General features: G+C 47.2%; 1 protein-coding gene across 8 annotated transcripts in view; it reads left to right on the forward strand.

Moving 5' to 3' along the window:
• The window catches only part of dgkza (diacylglycerol kinase, zeta a), a 62,525-nt gene extending 43,416 nt beyond the window's left edge, over window positions 1-19,109 (forward strand). For 7 of the 8 annotated variants that reach the window (XM_029142501.3, XM_029142500.3, XM_029142502.3 and 4 more), the window contains 10 exons: window positions 541-683; window positions 1,227-1,310; window positions 5,120-5,209; window positions 6,198-6,254; window positions 8,995-9,044; window positions 13,736-13,776; window positions 14,052-14,172; window positions 14,482-14,518; window positions 14,780-14,879; window positions 16,649-19,109. In XM_029142501.3, coding sequence (XP_028998334.1) covers window positions 541-683; window positions 1,227-1,310; window positions 5,120-5,209; window positions 6,198-6,254; window positions 8,995-9,044; window positions 13,736-13,776; window positions 14,052-14,172; window positions 14,482-14,518; window positions 14,780-14,879; window positions 16,649-16,765 — 840 coding nt within the window. In that variant the 3' untranslated portion in view covers window positions 16,766-19,109. The remainder of the gene's footprint in view (window positions 1-540; window positions 684-1,226; window positions 1,311-5,119; window positions 5,210-6,197; window positions 6,255-8,994; window positions 9,045-13,735; window positions 13,777-14,051; window positions 14,173-14,481; window positions 14,519-14,779; window positions 14,880-16,648) is intronic. The other variant, XM_029142497.3, reaches the window with a different exon arrangement.
• Window positions 19,110-19,689: the final 580 nt, after the last annotated feature.

The raw sequence follows: 19,689 nt of genomic DNA on the forward strand, positions 1-19,689 counted from the left end.
GGTTAGGTGAGAAACCCAGCTGCTAAACTTCCCGTGAGTTGCTTTGAAAGCTTTTGGTTTCTGAACTGAGAACGAATCACGAGCCGAGACGTGAGCGTATTAGCATTCTCCGCAGCTCAGAGCTTTTCCTGTTTAGCTGTTGGCGCTTTGACAGTGAGCGTAAACCACGCGAGGGTCCCTAAGTTAGTGAATCAAACTCGAGAGTCCCTCGTTTCCGACGTTGCCCTCGGCTGAAGTCTTTCCAGCCTCCTCTGGCGGAGTCTGTCCTGCAGACTTCGCTCGTCTCGAGGAGTGTGCGAGCGCGGCGGTGGAAGCTGCTGCTTCGCCTCTACGGCTGCTTCCTTTTGTTAATGAGGCTGTGGGAACTCTGAGACCATTAAAAAATGTAATCACTGAGCGCAGGAGCTGGACGAATCCACCTCACACTCCTGTAACTCTGCTCCCAGCTGCATGCGGGTTGTGTAACCGAGCGAGGCCTCATTTTTGTGTCTCTTGTTGTTTTTCTTTTCATTGAGGCTTAAAGTCCATGTGTTGTTTCAGGAGCATCTCAACTATGTATCAGAAATCTCCCAGGAAGAGATTTTCATCCTGGACCCTGAACTGGTTGTGAAGACCTCAGTAGGCACCTCCCCCTCAGCCATGCCCGACCTGGTCAACCCAGCACCCGGCCTGGAGCAAAGCAGGTGGGTCCATCGCCATCAGCAAGCTGAAAACGTTCTGATGCCAATTGAATGGAACCAACTCACAGCCAGTGACTTACGGATCAGATCTTACAGAGGAAATCTGGGATCGCTTTTCTGTGGAGCTGCACGTGGTAGTCTAAGCACACGTGACCTCGTTTCACAGCCTGCACATGTGTTTGACACATACCTGCAGAAAAGTAGGCCACATGCGGCAACACTGGAAGCAACCGGAGGAAAAACATTAATGAACTGAATAATAAATGACGTACAAATAAAGCACGCAAGGACAATAATAGAACGGGCCTGAGAGACCTGGACGTAGGAGGGGAGCTGGACTGGAGCTCACTGGTTGCACTGGTCAGGATTTCTAGAGCTGCTGTTTCACTACAGCAGGGAGGAGGTTTTGGTGTGAGCATGGCTCACAGGAACAAACGCCTCGATGCTGCTCGCGGCTGCTGGAAAACGCTGTTGTGCGTTTCATACGTCTGTGTCGATCAGAGGGTGCTTGTTTTCACTGCTCCCCCGTGTTTTCCTCTCACTTAGGGAAAGCTCCTCCAATCAGACCCCCAGCGAAGGCGAGGCCGGCGTCCGCGCTGTCGCTTCCCCTGACTTCTCCTCACTTCCCAGGTAAAAACACCCACTCAAACATCACACCGCTGCTCTCCGTGTTGTGGTCGTGTCAAATCGCGTCTCGTCTCCCGACCCCGAGCGCAACAGACCCGAGTCTCTCGACGCGGCCCAGAAACCGCGCGTGCGCGACCCTGCGATCCCCTGACGACTGGCTGTAGCGAGGGGAGTTTGGATGTTTCGCTAAACTTCTCTGATTACGCCAAGATTTTAGGGTTTCAGTCACAGTGGTGGATGTCAAGTCGCATTAAGACATCCTCAGACGTGGCTGCTGCTGCTGGAGGGGCTCTGCTCGCTCCGACTGGCCCAACAAGCGCATGCAAATTTGCCTGCATTGCTGTACTGTTTGAGTTATCGAAGCCTCAGAGCCTGTTGGAGGATGATGCGCGCGCGTGTGTGTGTGTGTGTGTGTGTGTGTGTGTGTGTGTGTGTGTGTGTGTGTGTGTGTGTGTGTGTGTGTGTGTGTGTGTGTGTGTGTGTGTGTGTGTGTGTGCGCGTGTGCGCGTGTGTGCGTGTGTGTGCGCGCGTGTGCGCGCGTGTGCGTGTGTGTGCGTGCGTGTGCGCGTGGATACACTGTAGAATAATATTTTCTATCAGCGCTTGCCACCGTTTCTGTTCAGCCAAGTGTTACTATTGTATAACCTGATCTGTGTGTGCGTTCTCACATTAGTTCCGCTTGCTCTCGTTCCATACGCGATCCTTTTAATCATATTTACACTCGCACAGATTAAATTCTCACCTACATGAACCTGTTAGAGCAGCTGATGCTGTGTAAACACCAGGCACAGGCGACAGTACAGAACAAACAGATCCACAGAGACTTGTTCGTCTCTACTGTGTGGGGCTTGATGTTTGCATTGGGCAAAGCATGATGGGACCTGTGCAGTGTAATGTATTATTTCAGGTTATGTTAACAACTATAATAATTGTTGTTAAAAATATTAGCTCTCCCTGGTTAGAAAATCATGAACTTCGTCTGCCACCATCTCAAAAAAGAGATTTATATTTTTTAAACTGCTATTTTAACTTCTGATTTAACAGTCAAACGCTTCCCCAGGAGGTTTTGTGCCGTCGAACCACCGCAGCAGATCATTCACACGACCCGGAGCTCCTCGTCCGTCATTATCTGCTAAACATAGCACGCGTTAGGCTTTTGAGCGGCGATGAGGAGGTGAGTGCCTCTCCTCCTGCTGAGGGTCTCCGCATCGGGGGACAGTTTTAAGCGTGAAGCTCTGTTTACGGTGAACTGAGGTTCGAACTCACAACGGAGAGCGTCACGTCCGCTCAGCGGGAACGCGTCGCGACGCTCCATTAGCCGCTCCGAACGTGTTAATGTGACCTGATCACATAATGCGTCTGCTCATTAGCATCCGTGCTCTGTAGTAGCACTTGAGCAATGAATGGCAGTTATCAGTAACAAACACGAGTGGGCACGCGGCGTCACTCTCTGTCATCTCCGTTTGCTTTTCTGTCTTCACTTATCAGCAGTCGCTCCGATGATGCGGCCGATGTGACTTAGCTCAGTTTCGTGACCGCGTTTAAAAAATATTGTCAAGCTGCTGATGTCAAGAGTGAAACGCGAACATGCGAAGATTAGCATAAAGAGTAGAAGGGAGGTTGTGAATACAGTAACAGGTGCAATGAGAGTATAGTCAGAACAACACAACCTGCTGATCCTGACAACACTTCCCTTCGGCGCCGAGCGCGCTCGCCCGTGTTCGTGCGCACACGCGTGTGCACTTGCGTGTGCACTTGCGTGTGTGTGTTGGCGGCTGATTTGCAATGCTGAGTGCACCGAGTGGGAGGATGAGGAGGAGAGATGAGACCGAGAGGCAGGGGTAGAGCGAGGGAGAGAGATGGGTTTAGGAGGAAGATGGATAGAGTCAGAGGAAAAAAAAACTGTGGCTGGAGAGAGAAATGGAAAGCATGTCAGAGGACTGGAGAGAGAGAGAGACACACACACACACACACACACACACACACACACACACACCCTCTCTCTAGCACACAGCGTAGCAGTTTGCCCACGCAGGGTGAGAGTTGAACATTATTCCTCCCACCATAATTACCCCTCTCTCTCTTTCGCTTCCCTCTGTACCTCTGTCTCTCTGACAAACGCGCTGAAAGACACCTACACACTAAGCATTTTGGTTTTTCCAAACGATTTCTGAGCCGATAAGTTCACACGCCGTCGCTTTGCACTCGGGCAGCGGGCAAACATCTGAGCAGGCGCAATCGGGCCCGTCGCGGGGTCAGCGCGGGTTATTATAAGGGGGGGGGGGGGGGCTTCGGGTTGATGTCGCGGTCACAAACGTGTTGGCAGCGCTGAAAGCGAGCGTTACAGTGTGAAGTGAGTGGATCCGGGTGAGGTCCGTGTGCACTGGAGAGCTGTCCTCATCAGAAAGGATTCTTCAAAACGCTATGTGTGCTGATATTTTGCTTATGATCTAATAGTAATGCATCATCTGGTCTGACCGCTCAGTTACATTATTATTATTATTAATATTATTAGACCTTTTATCTCCAGCTTTCCCACAAAAGCAGACCAATATTAACTGTATGATGCCGTTACGTGGTTTTCAGTGTGTTTGACACTTGAGCAGCCAACCTTAGCCCCTTAGGCTCCACACCTGGATGACTCAGTCCTCAGGCCTGCTGTTTACTGGTCTACACGCCTCTGCCTTCTGTCTCCCTCCTCGTGAAGCCTCGTGAAGCCTCGCGCGCCGCCGTCGCCCCGGTGACGGCTGCTGGCGCTGTTGGGTTCTGCCTCCCGCGCTCTCTCGCTGGCCGCGGTCCTCGCCGGCCGACCCGTTGTGCGTACTGTGTGTTGCTTACAGTAAATTGGATTTTTTTTTTTTAAAAAAAACAAAATTGACTGAAATGTCGTTTGACATCCGGCGCTGCCGCCGTGTTTGTCGTGATCTTTTTTTTGCAGGGTTCCTGTGCGGCCTCGTGGGTGGTGGGTGTGTAACACAACAGAGAAAGGCTAGAGCGAAGTCATTCGGCCGCCGGTGCTCAGTTTGAACATACAAACAGAAAACCCAGAGTGAAACTCCACAGGTCGCCGTGAAACACTGTCTTTTATCCGTGCGCGGCCTCACGCGCGTTGGGCCACGGGCTCGGAGTTGACCGCACCTCCACAGAAATGACATTGATTATTCAGCTCCTCACCAGAGGCTCCTTCACAGGGAAACATGAGCAGAGGCTCCTGAAAGGTTCAGAAGGTCTTTAAAAGTCCTTCTCCAGCGGAGACCTCCCCATCGCCCGTTGGACCCCGCTCACACTGGCTTTGTGCTTCTCTGCTAAAGCAGAAATACTCAAAGTCGTCTAGATCTCATTTTCTCTCCAGCCCTTTCGTTTTTGGGACTTTATACTGAACTTATTACTTTTTAGCAAAGTCTTGGCTGGTACTTTCTTCACTTATTGAAAGTTCACAGAGAATTTCACATACTGCTGCTCTCCGTCTGCCTTCAACACCCTTTAAAATACTTTTCCCTTCTTTCTGCTTCCTGCCCAGTAGGATTCCTACTTACCACAGGACTTTATGCAAAGATATATATTCAGTTTCAACTCCTAAAGGCCGACAATCGTCTCTAACAAACAAACTTTCATTGTATTCCTTTAAAAATGCTCAGTTTACCTTTAGAAATGTGACGGTATCAGACGACGTGACACCTTTCTGTTGCGGCCCCCGTTCCTGCCTCTCGGAGCTGTGTGGAAGCTCGGCGCAGGAAAACCTCCAGTCCTGACTGCGAGCCGTCTCCGGCCGACTTGTTCGATGACTTTATTTTCTCTTTGTTCTGCTCCAGTTCTTCCCAGAGGCAGCGAGTGAACAGTGACAGCTCAGCCTCCGAAGCTCTAACGCATGATGCGACACCTGCGCCCAGCAAACTCAGCAGGTTGGTGCACCGTGTAGACGCGCGCGCTCTCATTGTGCTCTCTGCGGAATTATAATGTTAAGCCGTAACAGGTGATTTGTGCTGACGTGACGAGAGCCAACGTGCGTAATTAGAGACAAATTACGTTTATGTAGTGACTGCGTGAGACTTGTACTGTATGTAGTAAACCTTGAATGGAGCCTTGGCTGCTAGGACTCGTCTGTTTTAAGATACTAAACCAACCCAAGTCACAAAATATGTCATATATTACATCTTGTTTTATTAACTGCTCCAACAAAGCTATCGTTTTCATTGGGAGTGCAGTGCATTCTGGGTAAACGTTGTACTCTTTCATTTATCAGCAAAAAAAAGCTGATGCAGACAGTCACTGGTAATGAGGGTTGGCTTCAGCATGTGGTGACATAAACTGTGTTTGTATAACAGCATTCATAAATGTGTTTGTGCAGTAACCGCGGTTCAGTTGTGAAATGTATCGTAGGAAATGTGATATGCAGCTTTTTACGTCCAGTAACACAATAAGCAGCAGCAAAACATCCGCGTGCAGCAGTTTTATTGTTGTCACCATATCTGTTGTACAACACCCAGTTTTTTGACTATGATGTGATATTGATTGTGATCTGTTTCCTTTTTTTGCTTAAACAGACTTTAAATCTGATCTGAGCTATTATAACATTTTTAAGTGGAGGTCCTTTATATTTAAATAGCATTTTCAGCATTTTCAGTGTGTGTATTAAACACACATATTAAATGATCTGCCTTCAGCTACTGTATAAACTCCCACCACAGGTGGGATTTTGTAGGAACTACAGGAAGCTGCAGCCAAACCAACGCTTGTATGAGAGTTATGACGGACCAACACCAGGCGAAATATCAAGTCTACTTGTTTCAGATCGTTGTTTTGGTTTGCTAAATACATAAACTTTTAATGACAGCCTTTACAGAACTACCTGATAATTTGAATGTGCTGGGTTTGTTCTTCCCTTTTCAGGGCAGGCTGCATCCATCGCTCCAACACCACCGGTGCTGACTTTAAACCCAGAGTGAGGTCAGTACACTGCCAGTACACAGACATACATGCTAAGGTGTGCAGTGCCTTGGGGCCCATGTCCCTGTCGCCGCTAACCTGTAACATGGCTCAAGCTACCGCAGATCTCATCAGGCATGTTGGAGGCCGAGGTGTGAGACAGCTGCAGCAAGAGCTGAGACAGTGTGGCGTTGGCTGTTTGATGAGGACATGCGACTGTGTGTGTGTGTGTGTGTGTTCTGCTTAAATATTTTACTCATTAATAAACCTGTATGTAACTGTCAGTCGGAGTCTGGAGAGTACAGTATGTCACAAAGCACAGCAGTACTCATTAAAGCCAAACAGTACTGCCCTCATTAAAACACCGCTGTACTGACGAATGGGAGCATGTACTGTGTGTGTGTGTGTGTGTGTGTGTGTGTGTGCGTGTGTGCGTGTGTGTGTGTGTGTGTGTGCGTGCGCGTGTGCGTGTGTGCGTGCGTGCGTGTGTGCGTGCGCGTGTGTGTGCGTGTGTGTGTGTGTGTGTGTGCGTGTGTGTGCGTGTGAGCTCAGCCCTTGTCCTGTTAGATCAGTGTTGGATTCACACGTTTTCACCAAAGCCGTGCAACAAGTCATGTTAATGTAGCTCTGACACGTTTTCTTCAAGAGTTGGGAGCGAAAACGTGGAATATTGAGATAGTTCTTGTACCTCCGTGTCGGTGGAAGATGTAGCCTGAGGACATGTGTTCAGACCGTGCGTTTATGCGGTTCGGTCTCAGATTTCTCAGGGAAAACTGCAGGGAAGTTTTCTTTTTTAATCCACTTGGACCTGAGCTGATTAGTGGAGTCTGGTAGTTGCCAGGTTACATCTAAACCATCAGTATGTTTAATCACCAGAGCTGGACTGAATGAATTACTTTTAATCCTTTTACTTTACGCTTATTCCAGACATTTTGCTGTTTTATTGGTTGTTAATTGATGTAGAATGAACAAATTAACATCTGTTTGATTTGTTTTGGTACTTAACCGAGAGGCTGCTCCATTGAATACATTAGAGGTCTGAGGTTCACTGAACCATCACCTTTCTTTCTACTGTTACTCAGACAGACTCACCTTTAGTTTATCTCCCACAACTTGTTACTCTAGTACTTTACTTCTGCCTGTGTCCTTCTCCTTTCATACTTTATCATCACATATACCGTGTTGCATTGTGGCCAGATCCACATTATAGTCATTTGCATTTGCATATTTTCTGCTTCTGTTGTCAGACCTTGGGAGTAGTGTGAAATTTGAATCAAATCAGAGCTCATAAATACTAGCTTAACCAGCAGTCATTACCAGGCTGCATAATTCCACCGTCGCCGCACTGCCAGAATGAATAAATCATTCAACAGGCCCATTTGTACGTTTGGTTGCGTCTCACCCCTCTGTGCGATGTCAGCCTTTCCACGCTGCCTTCAGACGGAGTCATTTGGATTATCTGGAATAAACATTTCTTGCCTTTAGAAGTGTTTGAAGGATGCTTTAAACTTTGTGCCCTTCTGCTGGAATCTGGTCGTCCGTCCCTTCCAGCGTCTTGTCTTCCTGATGCAGATGGGGTTTTTCAAACCGGTCTGATAAACCTCACACAAACACAGAATTTGACTCAGTTAGGGTTCATTTATGCAGCATCAAATCACAAAAGAACCATCTCAGGGCGCTGCGCAACTGAAGGATCAGAAACCCAACAGTCCTCCCTGATCAGCACTGGGTGAGGGTGGAGAGGAGAGGCCAGGAGTGCGGGCACGCTGCCTCGACCAGTTAATCAGGAGGAAAAGAGGAAAGAAAAGCAAACAGGCAACTACAATACGTTCAGGGAGAGCGATGATGAGGGAAGAGACAAAGAGGCACATAGTCTGTGTGTTAATGTGCTTGGGAGGAAGGATACATGGTCACACAATGTAGTGATTACTCAGTACATTAACCAAATAGCAGAATGAAATGATTAGCATGGAAAATGATGGGAATGCTAACTAAACAACACATTGTGGCCTGGTTGATTGGACTGCATGGACTGTAAAACACTGGGTTTGTTAATTCGGTCATGACTGAAACTGACCCAGCAGTTAACTAAGGCTGAACAATGTGTGAGGCTCACTTACTGCACTACAGTATGTACCGCATGCTATAATGTACAGTCAGTGGCAGCGTCAGATTTAAAGCTCCATAGAGAGTCAGTGTTGGCAGGTAGAGTATTGGGAAGTTATATTAGATGAGTATGATGGAGAATCCTACATCAATCATCAGAGGCACTTTAAAGTCTGATGTCACTTCAGATCTCGCACACAACTCAACTGCTCAATGTCCTGAACTGCAGAGGCTTAGTGGTGTTCGAATGAATCATCCAGTTTGTTTAAATGAAGCATTATATCTAAGTTGTAGTTTCAGAGAGTTAAGTAGTGACAGTTGAAGTAGACACTAGTATTTGTCACCTGGAGCTGACTAGTCTGGTTGGTCCTCGTCCTTTAGAGCCATAGTTGTGCTTGTTTTCTGCATCAGGTGTGTCCAGTCTCTGGTTAAGACCCCAGACAACATGTAAAGCAGGATGTCAGCAAACAGAAGAATGGCTCAGCAACCAGGACTTTACCTCAGGAAGCCTTGTTTCTAGTGTGACCAGCTTCTGCTTCAGATCAATATGCTGCAGATTGTGTGTGATTGTAAGACTGGAAATCGCAGGCACGATTGAAAATGTACAGTAAAATGATGCAAACTAGACCTTTTATTTGTTTGTCTCCATGTTCAGGCAGGAAACCAACCTGAAGATGAGCCAGGCGGAAAGGGAAAGAGCAAAGGGTAAGACACACACACACACACACACACACACACACACACACACACACACACACACACACACACACACACACTAATTCCAGCCTGAATCTTTAATCCGGGTCTAGACCCTCAAACAGCGCTGCTAATGTGTCATCATGACACAGACGTGACAGTTTAAAAGTGAATCAGGTCCTCACTAAGGTGGAAGCAGCAGCTGACAGGTGTGTGTGTGTGTGTGTGTGTGCAAATAAGACGGGGAAGTGAGACGGCTCCGGCGTCTGCAGACAGACACGCCGCCTCGTCCTCGCTCGGCATGCTGGGAGGTGTTTGGGACTTTTCTGTTCTGTCAGCTTCACTGTGGTTTTAGTCTCTTCGGGAACTTGCGTGTTTTCACTTCATGATCTGCTTCGGTTTCTGTCCCAGGGCTGAGTTCGCGGCTCGGCTGTGTTTTATTCCACTTTTGGTGTTTTATATTTTGACGTGAACACAACCCAGTTCTCGCTGTCAGTGATTAAAGCCGCTATGGAAATGAGTCCCATCCTGCGACGGCAGCAGCTGATAGAGAACCGCTGGCATCGGTGACAGCGGCTGAGCCACACACACTGTCTGTGCATAAAACTCACACCTGTGAAGCATAATTATGGTTCATCACAAGGTTTATCGTTATTTACCGCCTGATACATAGGGTGTCACTCAAAGGGGAATAGAGCATAAGCAGTCAGCTCGACACCAGACCCAGCGAGCGATTGGAGCGGGTGTTGATGCCCAGCACTGAGCTCAGCTGGAGGCAGCAGCACAAACAGATGGGAGGTTCAGTCAAAGAGGGGCGTTGGTGGTATTTTGGATGTTACAGAAGCACATCTGTTTCTGGAGCACTTTCAATCTGCTGCCAATCAGAGGCTTTAGCTCCAAAGGGGGGACAAAATGTAATACTGCAGCAATAAAACAATGGAAATGAACAAGTGTGTCATTAGGCTGCCAACAGGGCATGAGTGTTATGGCTGCACCCGTCACAGAGGCTGCCACAGAACAAAACACTCCATAATAAAAATCATGCTTCTGCACCACGACACAGAATTATGTTGATTATTGGGTAATATTCCAATATTCACTTTTACCACCTGCTTATTAATTCACTGTGTTGCATAAAACTGAACAATGGTATTGGTGATCAGTGGAGCTTTTGTGTTAGTTTCCCTGTTTAGTTCAGCTTGGAGGAGGAGGAAAAAGATGAAGCTGGGACGTTTCTATTCAAATGTAGAGAGAATCTGAACATTTGAGGATTTAGACACGATGAGTCATGAAATTTAGGTAAAGGTGAACTTAAGATTTTATTACAGAAGGTCAAGAATCGGATCGAAGCTGTCGTCAGCTGTTCCGTACAAAGGTCAGGTCTCGGAGATGAGGCAGATCAACAGTGACCCGGCGAACGTGCTCAGGAAAACAAGGTTTGATTACTGGGAGCTGGAAAAAAAACAAATTATTTACTTTACTTACACTTATTGAGGAGCCTAATTAGCAACAATTAAGCAGCAGTGGACTGGACCAGCAGCTCTGAGAGCTCATCTCCAGTGTTTGTGGAGAGTTGGCTGCTCATCCCACTGAGTCAGACTCACCGTTCAGTCATTACTGGGCTTTGAATTGTGAGATAAAAGCACTAGACTTTTTCATTATTTACCTCCGTCTTGAAATACCAATTTCCATGCACGCCGTCCGCACCTGGCACAGCGAAGACCGATTCTGACAACAGACACGGATCAAGGCACACGCTCAGTTCTTCGAGATAATCCTAAAACAATAAAATGTCACCGTTATAGAGACACTGAAAGAGATTAGCTCACTGATTGTCACTACTTGTCGGACCCATCTCTGTTTACCGTGAAATATCCGCCGTCCTGTTCTGGGGAGGTTCCGGACGTCCCAGTTTCATGGAACGCACCACACACAGGCTGCTGCCTGCTACAGTAGAGGTGCAGATGGTTCCTGAACATAAGACGCCTCCAGATCTGTGATGTCTGCTGTCAGGACTCTGCGTTGCTATGAAGCACATGGTTGTGTCACTCAACGCAACATAAACCAGGTGTGTGGTCCAAGTAGAGGCGAGGACTGCAGACAGACGTTGAGCTGGAGGAGGAAGTGTTTTACAGTATCTGCTAGACAGATATCGACGCCTTAGTGTCAGTAGAAGGAGCCAAAGATTCCACAAAGTGTCTGGCTGGAAAGCCGTGGGAGGAGCCATTGTGGAATCAGACTGTGGGCAGAAGGAGCAGACACTATCTGAAGCAGCCTCCTCTGTTTCTGGCTGGCGACAGATAATGGCCGTGTGTGTGTGTGTGTGTGTGTGTGTGTGTGTGTGTGTGTGTGTGTGTGTGTGTGTGTTCATCTTGCTGAAGGCTCACTTGCATCATGTGCTCCACTATATTTGTGTCATTGGAATGAATGAATGAATGAATAAAGAGGTGCTGTCAGCCACTCACAGCCGACTGTAGCTGAGTCTGGGCGCTGGGGCGACTGGCGTATCGGCGGCCAGGTCCACCTTTTAAAGCAATTTGCATAATTAGCTTTGAAACGAAGCCGATGGAGTCATGAGGTCATGTGAATTTGGTTTCTGTTTCTCCTCGTCTCGTCTCACACGCACGAGTCGCCCCGCGCAGACGGACAGACGGCTCCCGTGTGGGTCGGACAGTCAGAGTGCATCAGACTGAGGAGTTCAATGGTGCAAGTGACGTGTGTGTGTGTGTGTGTGTGTGTGTGTGTGTGTGTGTGTGTGTGTGTGTGTGTGTGTCACATAGACAGAGGGAAAGATGTGCTCGATTCCTGACGGGGGGGTGCAGGTCCTGCATTGCCCGTTTGGTTACATAAATCTCCTCTCCTGCCTCTCATCTTCTCTGGTTTACTTAATTCCCTCCCTGGGCGAATTATTTAATTCCTACATTCTGAGTGTGTGTTGGGTTTTGTGGTGTGTGTGTTGTTTTTGGTTTGTCTTGAAGGCACAAAAGCTCTTAGAGGTTTTTTTTTGAAGTCTGCACTCTCTCTCTCCCTCTCTCTCCCCTCCTCTCTTTCTCACACTAAGCCCAACATAACTGGATTAGGACTCAGCTATTTAGAGAGAGGAGGAGTGAGAGCGAGTATTGAGGTCAACCTAATAAACATTCATCTCATATCTCAGCCTGGCTTCAGTCGTACACTCAGCGTGAGCTTCAACCACGAACCAATAAAGAGATTTAGGTGAGGATGTGTTTTATTGGCCTTGTCTAATCCACTGGCTCTCTCACTTCCACATGTGTGACCGTATGACCTCCCGGCGTTCCTATGACTTATTATGTGACTAACATTGCAACCACAGCCACAAGTTAAGTACTTGTGTCACACGTCCTAGAATTGTCATCAATAATAAGCATGTTTGCCAAATAATTCCTTCATTATCCAGATCTACTGTTTATTAAAATGGACAGCTCTGCTTGCAACAGCAGGAGACAGAATCCAAAAGCTCTTATTATTCAGACATTGTTGTAATTGTTTAAATCTATCCAGTCTTTTTTTCATTTTTCTGTATTATTTTTTTTACAAACTATAATTGTCACATTAAATCCACCCCTTGCAGTTTTACAGCGGTAGTAACAGTGTTCCGTCACGGCCCGACTGGGCTCCTGTTCCTTTTGACATTGGTGGGACTTCCCACTGCTTTGCCGGCACCATTCGGCAGAACTTGTCAGGACCTGTTCCTGTTTTTCCCTTTGTGGGCTGGAACCTGTTCCTTGCTGTCAGAAACAGAAGCAGGCTGCTGCTGCTGCTGCTGCTGTGCAGTCAGAGCGCAGGGATGACTGTGAATGACCTTCATAACCTGTGGGACTCTGGAGGAAGCTGCCTAAGTGTAGGTAGACGGTACCAACAGGTTGGGGCGAGCAAACGTCCTGGCCCCCGCTGGTATCGGGCTTATAAATAACTTTTGCTATTGTTTCTTCTTGCTTGCTGTTATTTATTATCGTTGTGGTGGAGTGTGTTACTTCTGGCTGTGTAAAAATATCCCCTCTTTTGGGATATTAATAAAACATCATGATAGTGAGGCTCTGTGGTCGTCCGCCTCGACTGGGTGGGATTTTAATAATTTTGATGAAAATTTTTTTATTTCCTGTATTTGTTTTTACCATTAACATGGCCAGTTTACACCGGCACAGTCATTCCAATGCAGCAGCAGATATTGGTCAAACTCTTGAGATACATCTAAACATGCGTGATCAACAGCGTGATCGATTTCTATAAAAACATCACAGAACACACCAGCACCACCAGCCTTCGATTTGAAGCATTAGTTTGGTTGTAACTCAGTATTTGGTCCACAATGCGGCAGACAGCGGATTAGCACAGCTCATTAATCCCGTGTGTCACTGCCTCCTTTGCGACCTCTCTTCTCTTAAAGCCGCTGGTTCATGTTTTATTCCAAAAAATGTGCTGCACTGCGGATTCCTCGGGGTCGCAGGCGGCGGGACGCCCCGCGAACCCAAAATCGGGGGCGAGTCAGCTGCGTCTGCGAACAATAAATTATTAGATTGTGCTAATTGACAATCAAACAAACCCACACCATCTGCCTCTGGCTACAGATCTGAGTCGGTGCCATGCTGCTCTGCACCGCAGCGACAGAGAGCGGACTTGTTGAGTTGACGGCGTTGCAGGAGTTTGAACTGACGCCTTCTTTTTTTCCCCCATGTTAGAAAAGTTGATCGAGTGTGTGAAGAAGAATGACGGGAAGAAGGTGGGTAGCAGTTTATTTCATTGACCCAACTCATCATCTGTTTTTATTTTCGTCTGTGACTGTGGATATTTTCTGACAGAGACCAGATGGTCCACATGCTGTCCTGTAGCTTAGCTCCTTTAGAAGGTGGTGGGGACCCAAAACAGAGCCAAAGTGACTTTACTTTTACTCTGATGTCTAAATAATCATATCAGAAGATGTAAATGTCCCCACAAATTCCATTTTGTCTCCATTTCGTAGCGCTCTGACCTGTTTGATGCACTTTTCTGTAAAAGCTGCAGGAGCTGCACAAGAAGGGGGCGGACCTTACAGCTCTGGACCAATCAGGCTGCAGCCTGCTACACCATGCTGTCAGTGCAGGAAACAAAGACATAGTCCGCTACATTCTAGACAATGGTAACTAGTCAACAACAATCATTATGTTATATTGAAATTATATTACATGGTATTCAGTATATAGTATATGTCATAATAAATACTATAAAGAAAACGTGATTTTGATTTTTAGTTGCTGCTACTTTTGTTTGGCAGACTCCTTGTTTTTGCATCTGAGAAGTGTAATTTGACCTTAACTGCAGTTGGACGGTTCTGCTCACAGCTGTGTTGTTTTAATTGAACTGAACTAAAGTGAAAAGTTAGGGTTCATGAGGCATATGGACATTTGAAGCGAGTGAACACTGATCTCTTCTCGTCTGTGTCCTCCAGCTCCCGGTGACCTGCTTGATGTCACAGAAAAACAACAGTAAGTCCCGTCATGTGACTGCTCTGCCCATATTTAATGGACGCGCCGTAGCCTCTCGTGGCTGCAGGAGCAGCTCTGACAGTGTTCCCCCGTGGCTCTGCTGCGCTACTGTATATGTACTGTGCCTCGTTAGAAAGGGAATAAACATGAGACAGCAAATAGAAGCAGCAGGGGCCCGATCATCAATAGTGCTGGACTCCCAGGAGCTGTGAACCGCTCCGGCCTCATTCTGTGTCTCCCTGTGTTTGAACCCTGGACCAGAGGGGAGACGGCGCTGCATCGGGCTGCGTCGCTGTGCCAGAGGAGCATCTGTCATTATCTGGTAGAAGCAGGAGCCTCGCTGATGAAAACAGACCTACAGGTACTGTAGGTTCCACATCTGCGTCTTTACCTGCACTGCTTGGGTGCTTCATTCATACAAACAAATGTTTTCGGACACGTTCCTTCTTTTTTTAATGAAGCGGCGCTGACTATTTTAGGAAAACAGCTGAGCGTCCTTCATTTTGTCATCCCACCCACCACCTCCTCCTCGTCCTCCCGTCACACCCTGTCACTCTGGTTTTACCAAACCATTGACTGTGACCTTCTCTCCTGCTCTAATTACTCCCGTCCCTGGAGGTCACCTAATTTTAACATGTATCAACAATAGAAAGCTGTTGGTAAGGGCAGTCTGCTCCAAGTGCAGCGTAAATAAAGAGGTGATACCATTTTAAGCACCTGTTCTGTGTGGACACGGAATTATTACAACCCTTTGTGTCCGTTGACTCTTAGTCCTGTGCAGCGGAGCAACAAGCCATCGACATACTGTAAATACGCCCATGTTAAGAAAAACACATTCAGGGAATGGAAATCTCATGTTTTGCAGCCTGGGTTATTCCTGCTGCAGCTGTTGTCATCTCTGCCTGGGAGAATCACAGTGTGTAAAATGGCACGTCGGGCTCCTATAAGTGAAGGTTGTGGTTTCTGGAGCCTGACATTATGACTGTGTGTGTGTCAGATGCATCTTTTTTTCCCCCTGTTGTTCAGTTTCCTCATCTTGATTTCAAAAGCTCAAACTGTCTGGACTCAGCAATGACCTAGTTACAAAGAGAGAGGGAGAGAGAAATGACTTGAGACTATGGAGACTATGATTTTGACTGTTTCATCTCGTCATCTCTCTCTCTCTCTCTCTCTCTCTCTCTCTCTCTGTCTGATGTTAACTGGAGGCTTTAGGAACAGATGTGTTACTCGCTGGTCTTGAAATAAAGCTCAGCTCCCTTTCCTCTCACCTCTCCTTGTTCATCTGTCTCTGGGAATGTTTCCAAATCTGGAAGAAGCCCAGAGACAAATGCAACACACACACACACACACACACACACACACACACACACACACACACACTCTAGATCCAGTTAATTAGAGTCTGTAGAAGTGATTTAGTGGCCTCTCCTCCATAAGCAACCACTCCGATTACGTGGTGTGCGTGCGTTCCTCTCCTCAAGGACACGTGTTGTTTGTGTCGCTGCAAATTCACTTATTTCCTGTGATCTCGAACGCAGCGCTGCTTCAACAGTGACCTTTTTTTTAAAAATTGCAATTAGGGAGAAAGCGATGGACACAGACATCAGCCGGTCCGTAAACCCACTAACAGACTCTTTATATTCACTGCAGCCGGAGCCTAATGAAACGGCAGCAGGCAGGAGAGGCCGGTCGCTGCGGAATAAAAGTTTCAACAAATTGCCTGGCGTGTTGAACTTTCTGGCAGCCTGCTGTTCATCATGCAGTCAGGTTGGACAGAGCTAACAGCAGTGCAGTTTCTGTCAGAGCCTGACCACATTAAGGGTGGAGGTGACATAATGTGTCCATTAAGCTCCAATATATTGACATGTTCTGTGTAAATTGGTCGGCAGCTATGTTTAGGATTAATATGGGGAGAAGCAGCAAACTGCAGCAGGAGACGGCCAGTCTGTCCCCTGGTTAAGCCCCGGGTGCTGCTTGGTGGCGGCTGGACTGGTTCTAATGGACTGGTTCAGAGCCCTGGGTATTTAGGCTCTGGGGCATCCGTGTTCTGCAGAGCCACGGACGCCAGAGGGGTCCGGTCCCCCGGACTGAAAGCTTCACTATCTCCTTCTCCTGCTTGTCTCCACCCAGGGGGACACTCCCAAGAACAGGGCTGAGAAGGCCCACGACTCCGAGCTGGCGGGTTACCTGGAGACCCGACAGCACTACCAGATGATCCAGAGGGAGGACCAGGAGACGGCCGTGTGAGCGGATGAAGGAGCTGCTGCGTGGATGCCTGTGTGACAGGAGGTCCGGTTTCCTGCTGATGTGTCTGCGCGGCCTGAGAGCGAAGCTGTGCCAACGCGCGTTTACTAACGGTCGCGCCTGAGAATGTAACGGTGGAGACGACGGCCGCAAAGAAGATTATAAGATGTCATTTTTCTATTTTGAACAGCTCAGCCATTAAAGTGTCAGCGAAGCGAAGACGCCAGAAGCACCTGTCTGACTGAATAACAATGGGATGAGTTCTTACCAATCTCCTTCATATCGCCTAAATTCCAAGGACCAATGTTTTTATTAAGTCACGTGTGTGGGATCCAATGTTTAGTTTGAATTCTCTGCTGTCAGATATATGAAAATGGAACGTGATGTTGATTTCGTAGATACAACCACAGAGGGAGCAGCATCTAAGAAGCTCCCCGTGAGGCCCAGTTACAGGAGACTGCAGCGTTCAACCTTATGCTTTTCCTTGAGGAGAGATTATATGTGTGTAGGTAAAATTTGACACCATTTTTAGTTTAAAGTTGACAAATAAAAGGTCTGAGTCAAAACGATTCCCGTTTATCCTCTGAGGACCCTGAACAGCTCAACTAATAGCATTATAATGAGACTATTGCCCTCTGAAACCTTGTTATAGACCAAAGTGATAAAGGACACATCCGCTATTTTTAAACAGTGTCTGTCATCAGCTGTGATCAGTCTCCTGTTCGTACTGGCCTTTAAAACTTGTCTCCTGAAGGTGCTTCTCATGTAAGTGATGGGGCCAAACTATATCTGAGAATATAGGTCTCTGAGCAGATTAGTCACGTTGGTGAGTGGAAGCCTTGCAACTCTTTGATTCCATCTTTTGTTATTTTCTTTCCTGCAGAGAAACACAAGCAGCGAATGTGTTAATATAAAGGCTTAAATTGATTGGTTTATTAAAACCTTATTATTTATTACATATATTAGTGTTCTATATACTTGCTAATATGCGCTTGTCTTCCGTCACCTTGTTTGGGTTTTCAGAGGGGCTCCATTAGAACCGGGCTGACCCAGTTCCAGGCCTCACAGGAGCTTGGCTGCTGTTTGTGGCTGTGATCATCATTCCCTACTGTACATTATGTTAGGACGAAGCTAAATCTATGGATTCGGTACCAAACTACAGTAAATGAGCCCTGAATACATTAAAGTCCCGTCCCCTGAACAGAACCATCAGTCTCCACTTCGCATTTCAGTGGCTCGTACTTGTGTTATATGTGTTGGCGTATATCAATATCATCTACTCATCATTTAGATTTCTGTGAAGTAGGTGAGAACTGTCCGGTGCCTCGACGAAACAACTGAATGTGTGAGTGTAAGTCCGTTTCAAGTAGAATTACCAGGAAATGACCCAAACCAAATTCCACTGGACCTACGCGTGCAGTTGAGCAGCGCTTCGGTGTGAGGAGGCTACAGCTGAACCCAAAGTCACATCTCAACCCGCGTAATGGGGACTGTTAACGGCCACTCTGTGCAGCTAAACTGCAAAGAAACAGGTTCAGAGACGCATCATTGGATTTTTGTCCATGCCTAAAGTTTACTTAGGATCCAATTGAAGTAAATAAACCCAGAAATACATTCCGTTAGAACAAAGGCTTTGCCTTCTTTGCACATCGATGCATTTGCAGTTTAGCTGAATGGAAGCATCCTTTTCGTTGGTGCAGTACTTGGTTTAAAAGACACACAACAGCGGTGCCCGTGTGAACGCCTGGCCTGATTGTCACGTGTGGGATATTTTGTGAGTCTGCAGCTTCTTTGACTCCAGGCATCTTTCATTTCCTCTGCTCACAGTCACATTGTGTCAGCTTTTAATGACCTGACTTATTCTAACTGGTTTTGAGCGAAGACCAGTTCATTCCCAGTATGTGTTGGCCACATTTGGACCCCGGGACCTTCACACCTCTCCTCCGTGCCCGGCTCCACCTCTGAGCTGTGTCACGGGCGTCTGTACTCTGCTTTGATGAAAAGCAACTGAACTCCAGCCCGCTGTTATTCGCGGCTCCTGAGCTGCAGGAGATTCGGGGTTTTCACCGTTCCTCCCAGAGCTGCAGTGAATTATTGAACAGACCAAACAAACGAAACCCGCTAACTTCAGCTGCTTTGCATGTGAGTGTTAACATTGGCAGCAGATTAGCTTTGGGTCAAAGGGGACGTTCCTAAACAGGTTTTCTTTTTCTGAGAATTTACATTTGTGGCCAATTTGTGAAATATTTTTTTTTCTGTATTTTAAGTTTAAATTGTTTGATATTTGTATAATTTGTTTTTGAGATAAAAGTTAAAATAATAAAAGAATGTTGCATATTTGACCAAACATGATTCTTTTGTAAAACAATGAATTAGTAGCTTGGTTTTGTTTTCATCATCCTCTGTGTGTCCAGTCATTTAGTCAGTCAGTCTCAGTTTAAGTGTCTTTAGAGTCTTGGGCCCAATGTAACAAACCCCTGCGACCCTTTCTCCTCTCAGCCCGTGTTGCTTTGCTCCCAGAACTTAGCCCAAGCCCGACACTTCCTGCTGCACCTGCCCCACGGTCTCCCTGCAGGACCGCCTCCCTCGGGTTCTGCTTCCACCCTGCAGCGCCTGCAGCCGCCGGAGCCGTCGCTTCTCGTTTGGCCTTCGCACCGCGCCGTCTCTTCAGCCACCTCCTCGCATGAAACGCCAAACGTCCCCTCCGACTCCTCCACCGAGGAACAGGTACATCGTTGGCTGTCAGTTGCCATAACGATGGAGGCAGCAGATTGCTATGGGCCCTGAAGGCAGCACCGCTCACCTGCGCTCTCACAGCTGTCCACTGCCTGTCTGCGCGTCTGGATCCACACGCTTCCGCCTGTCATTAGACAAACTACCTCATTTTAAACATTACATCATTTTTTGTGGATAGAAGACTTTTACTA

Source organism: Betta splendens, chromosome 2 (genome assembly GCF_900634795.4).
Source record: "Betta splendens chromosome 2, fBetSpl5.4, whole genome shotgun sequence".
NCBI classification, from domain to species: Eukaryota; Metazoa; Chordata; class Actinopteri; order Anabantiformes; family Osphronemidae; genus Betta; species Betta splendens.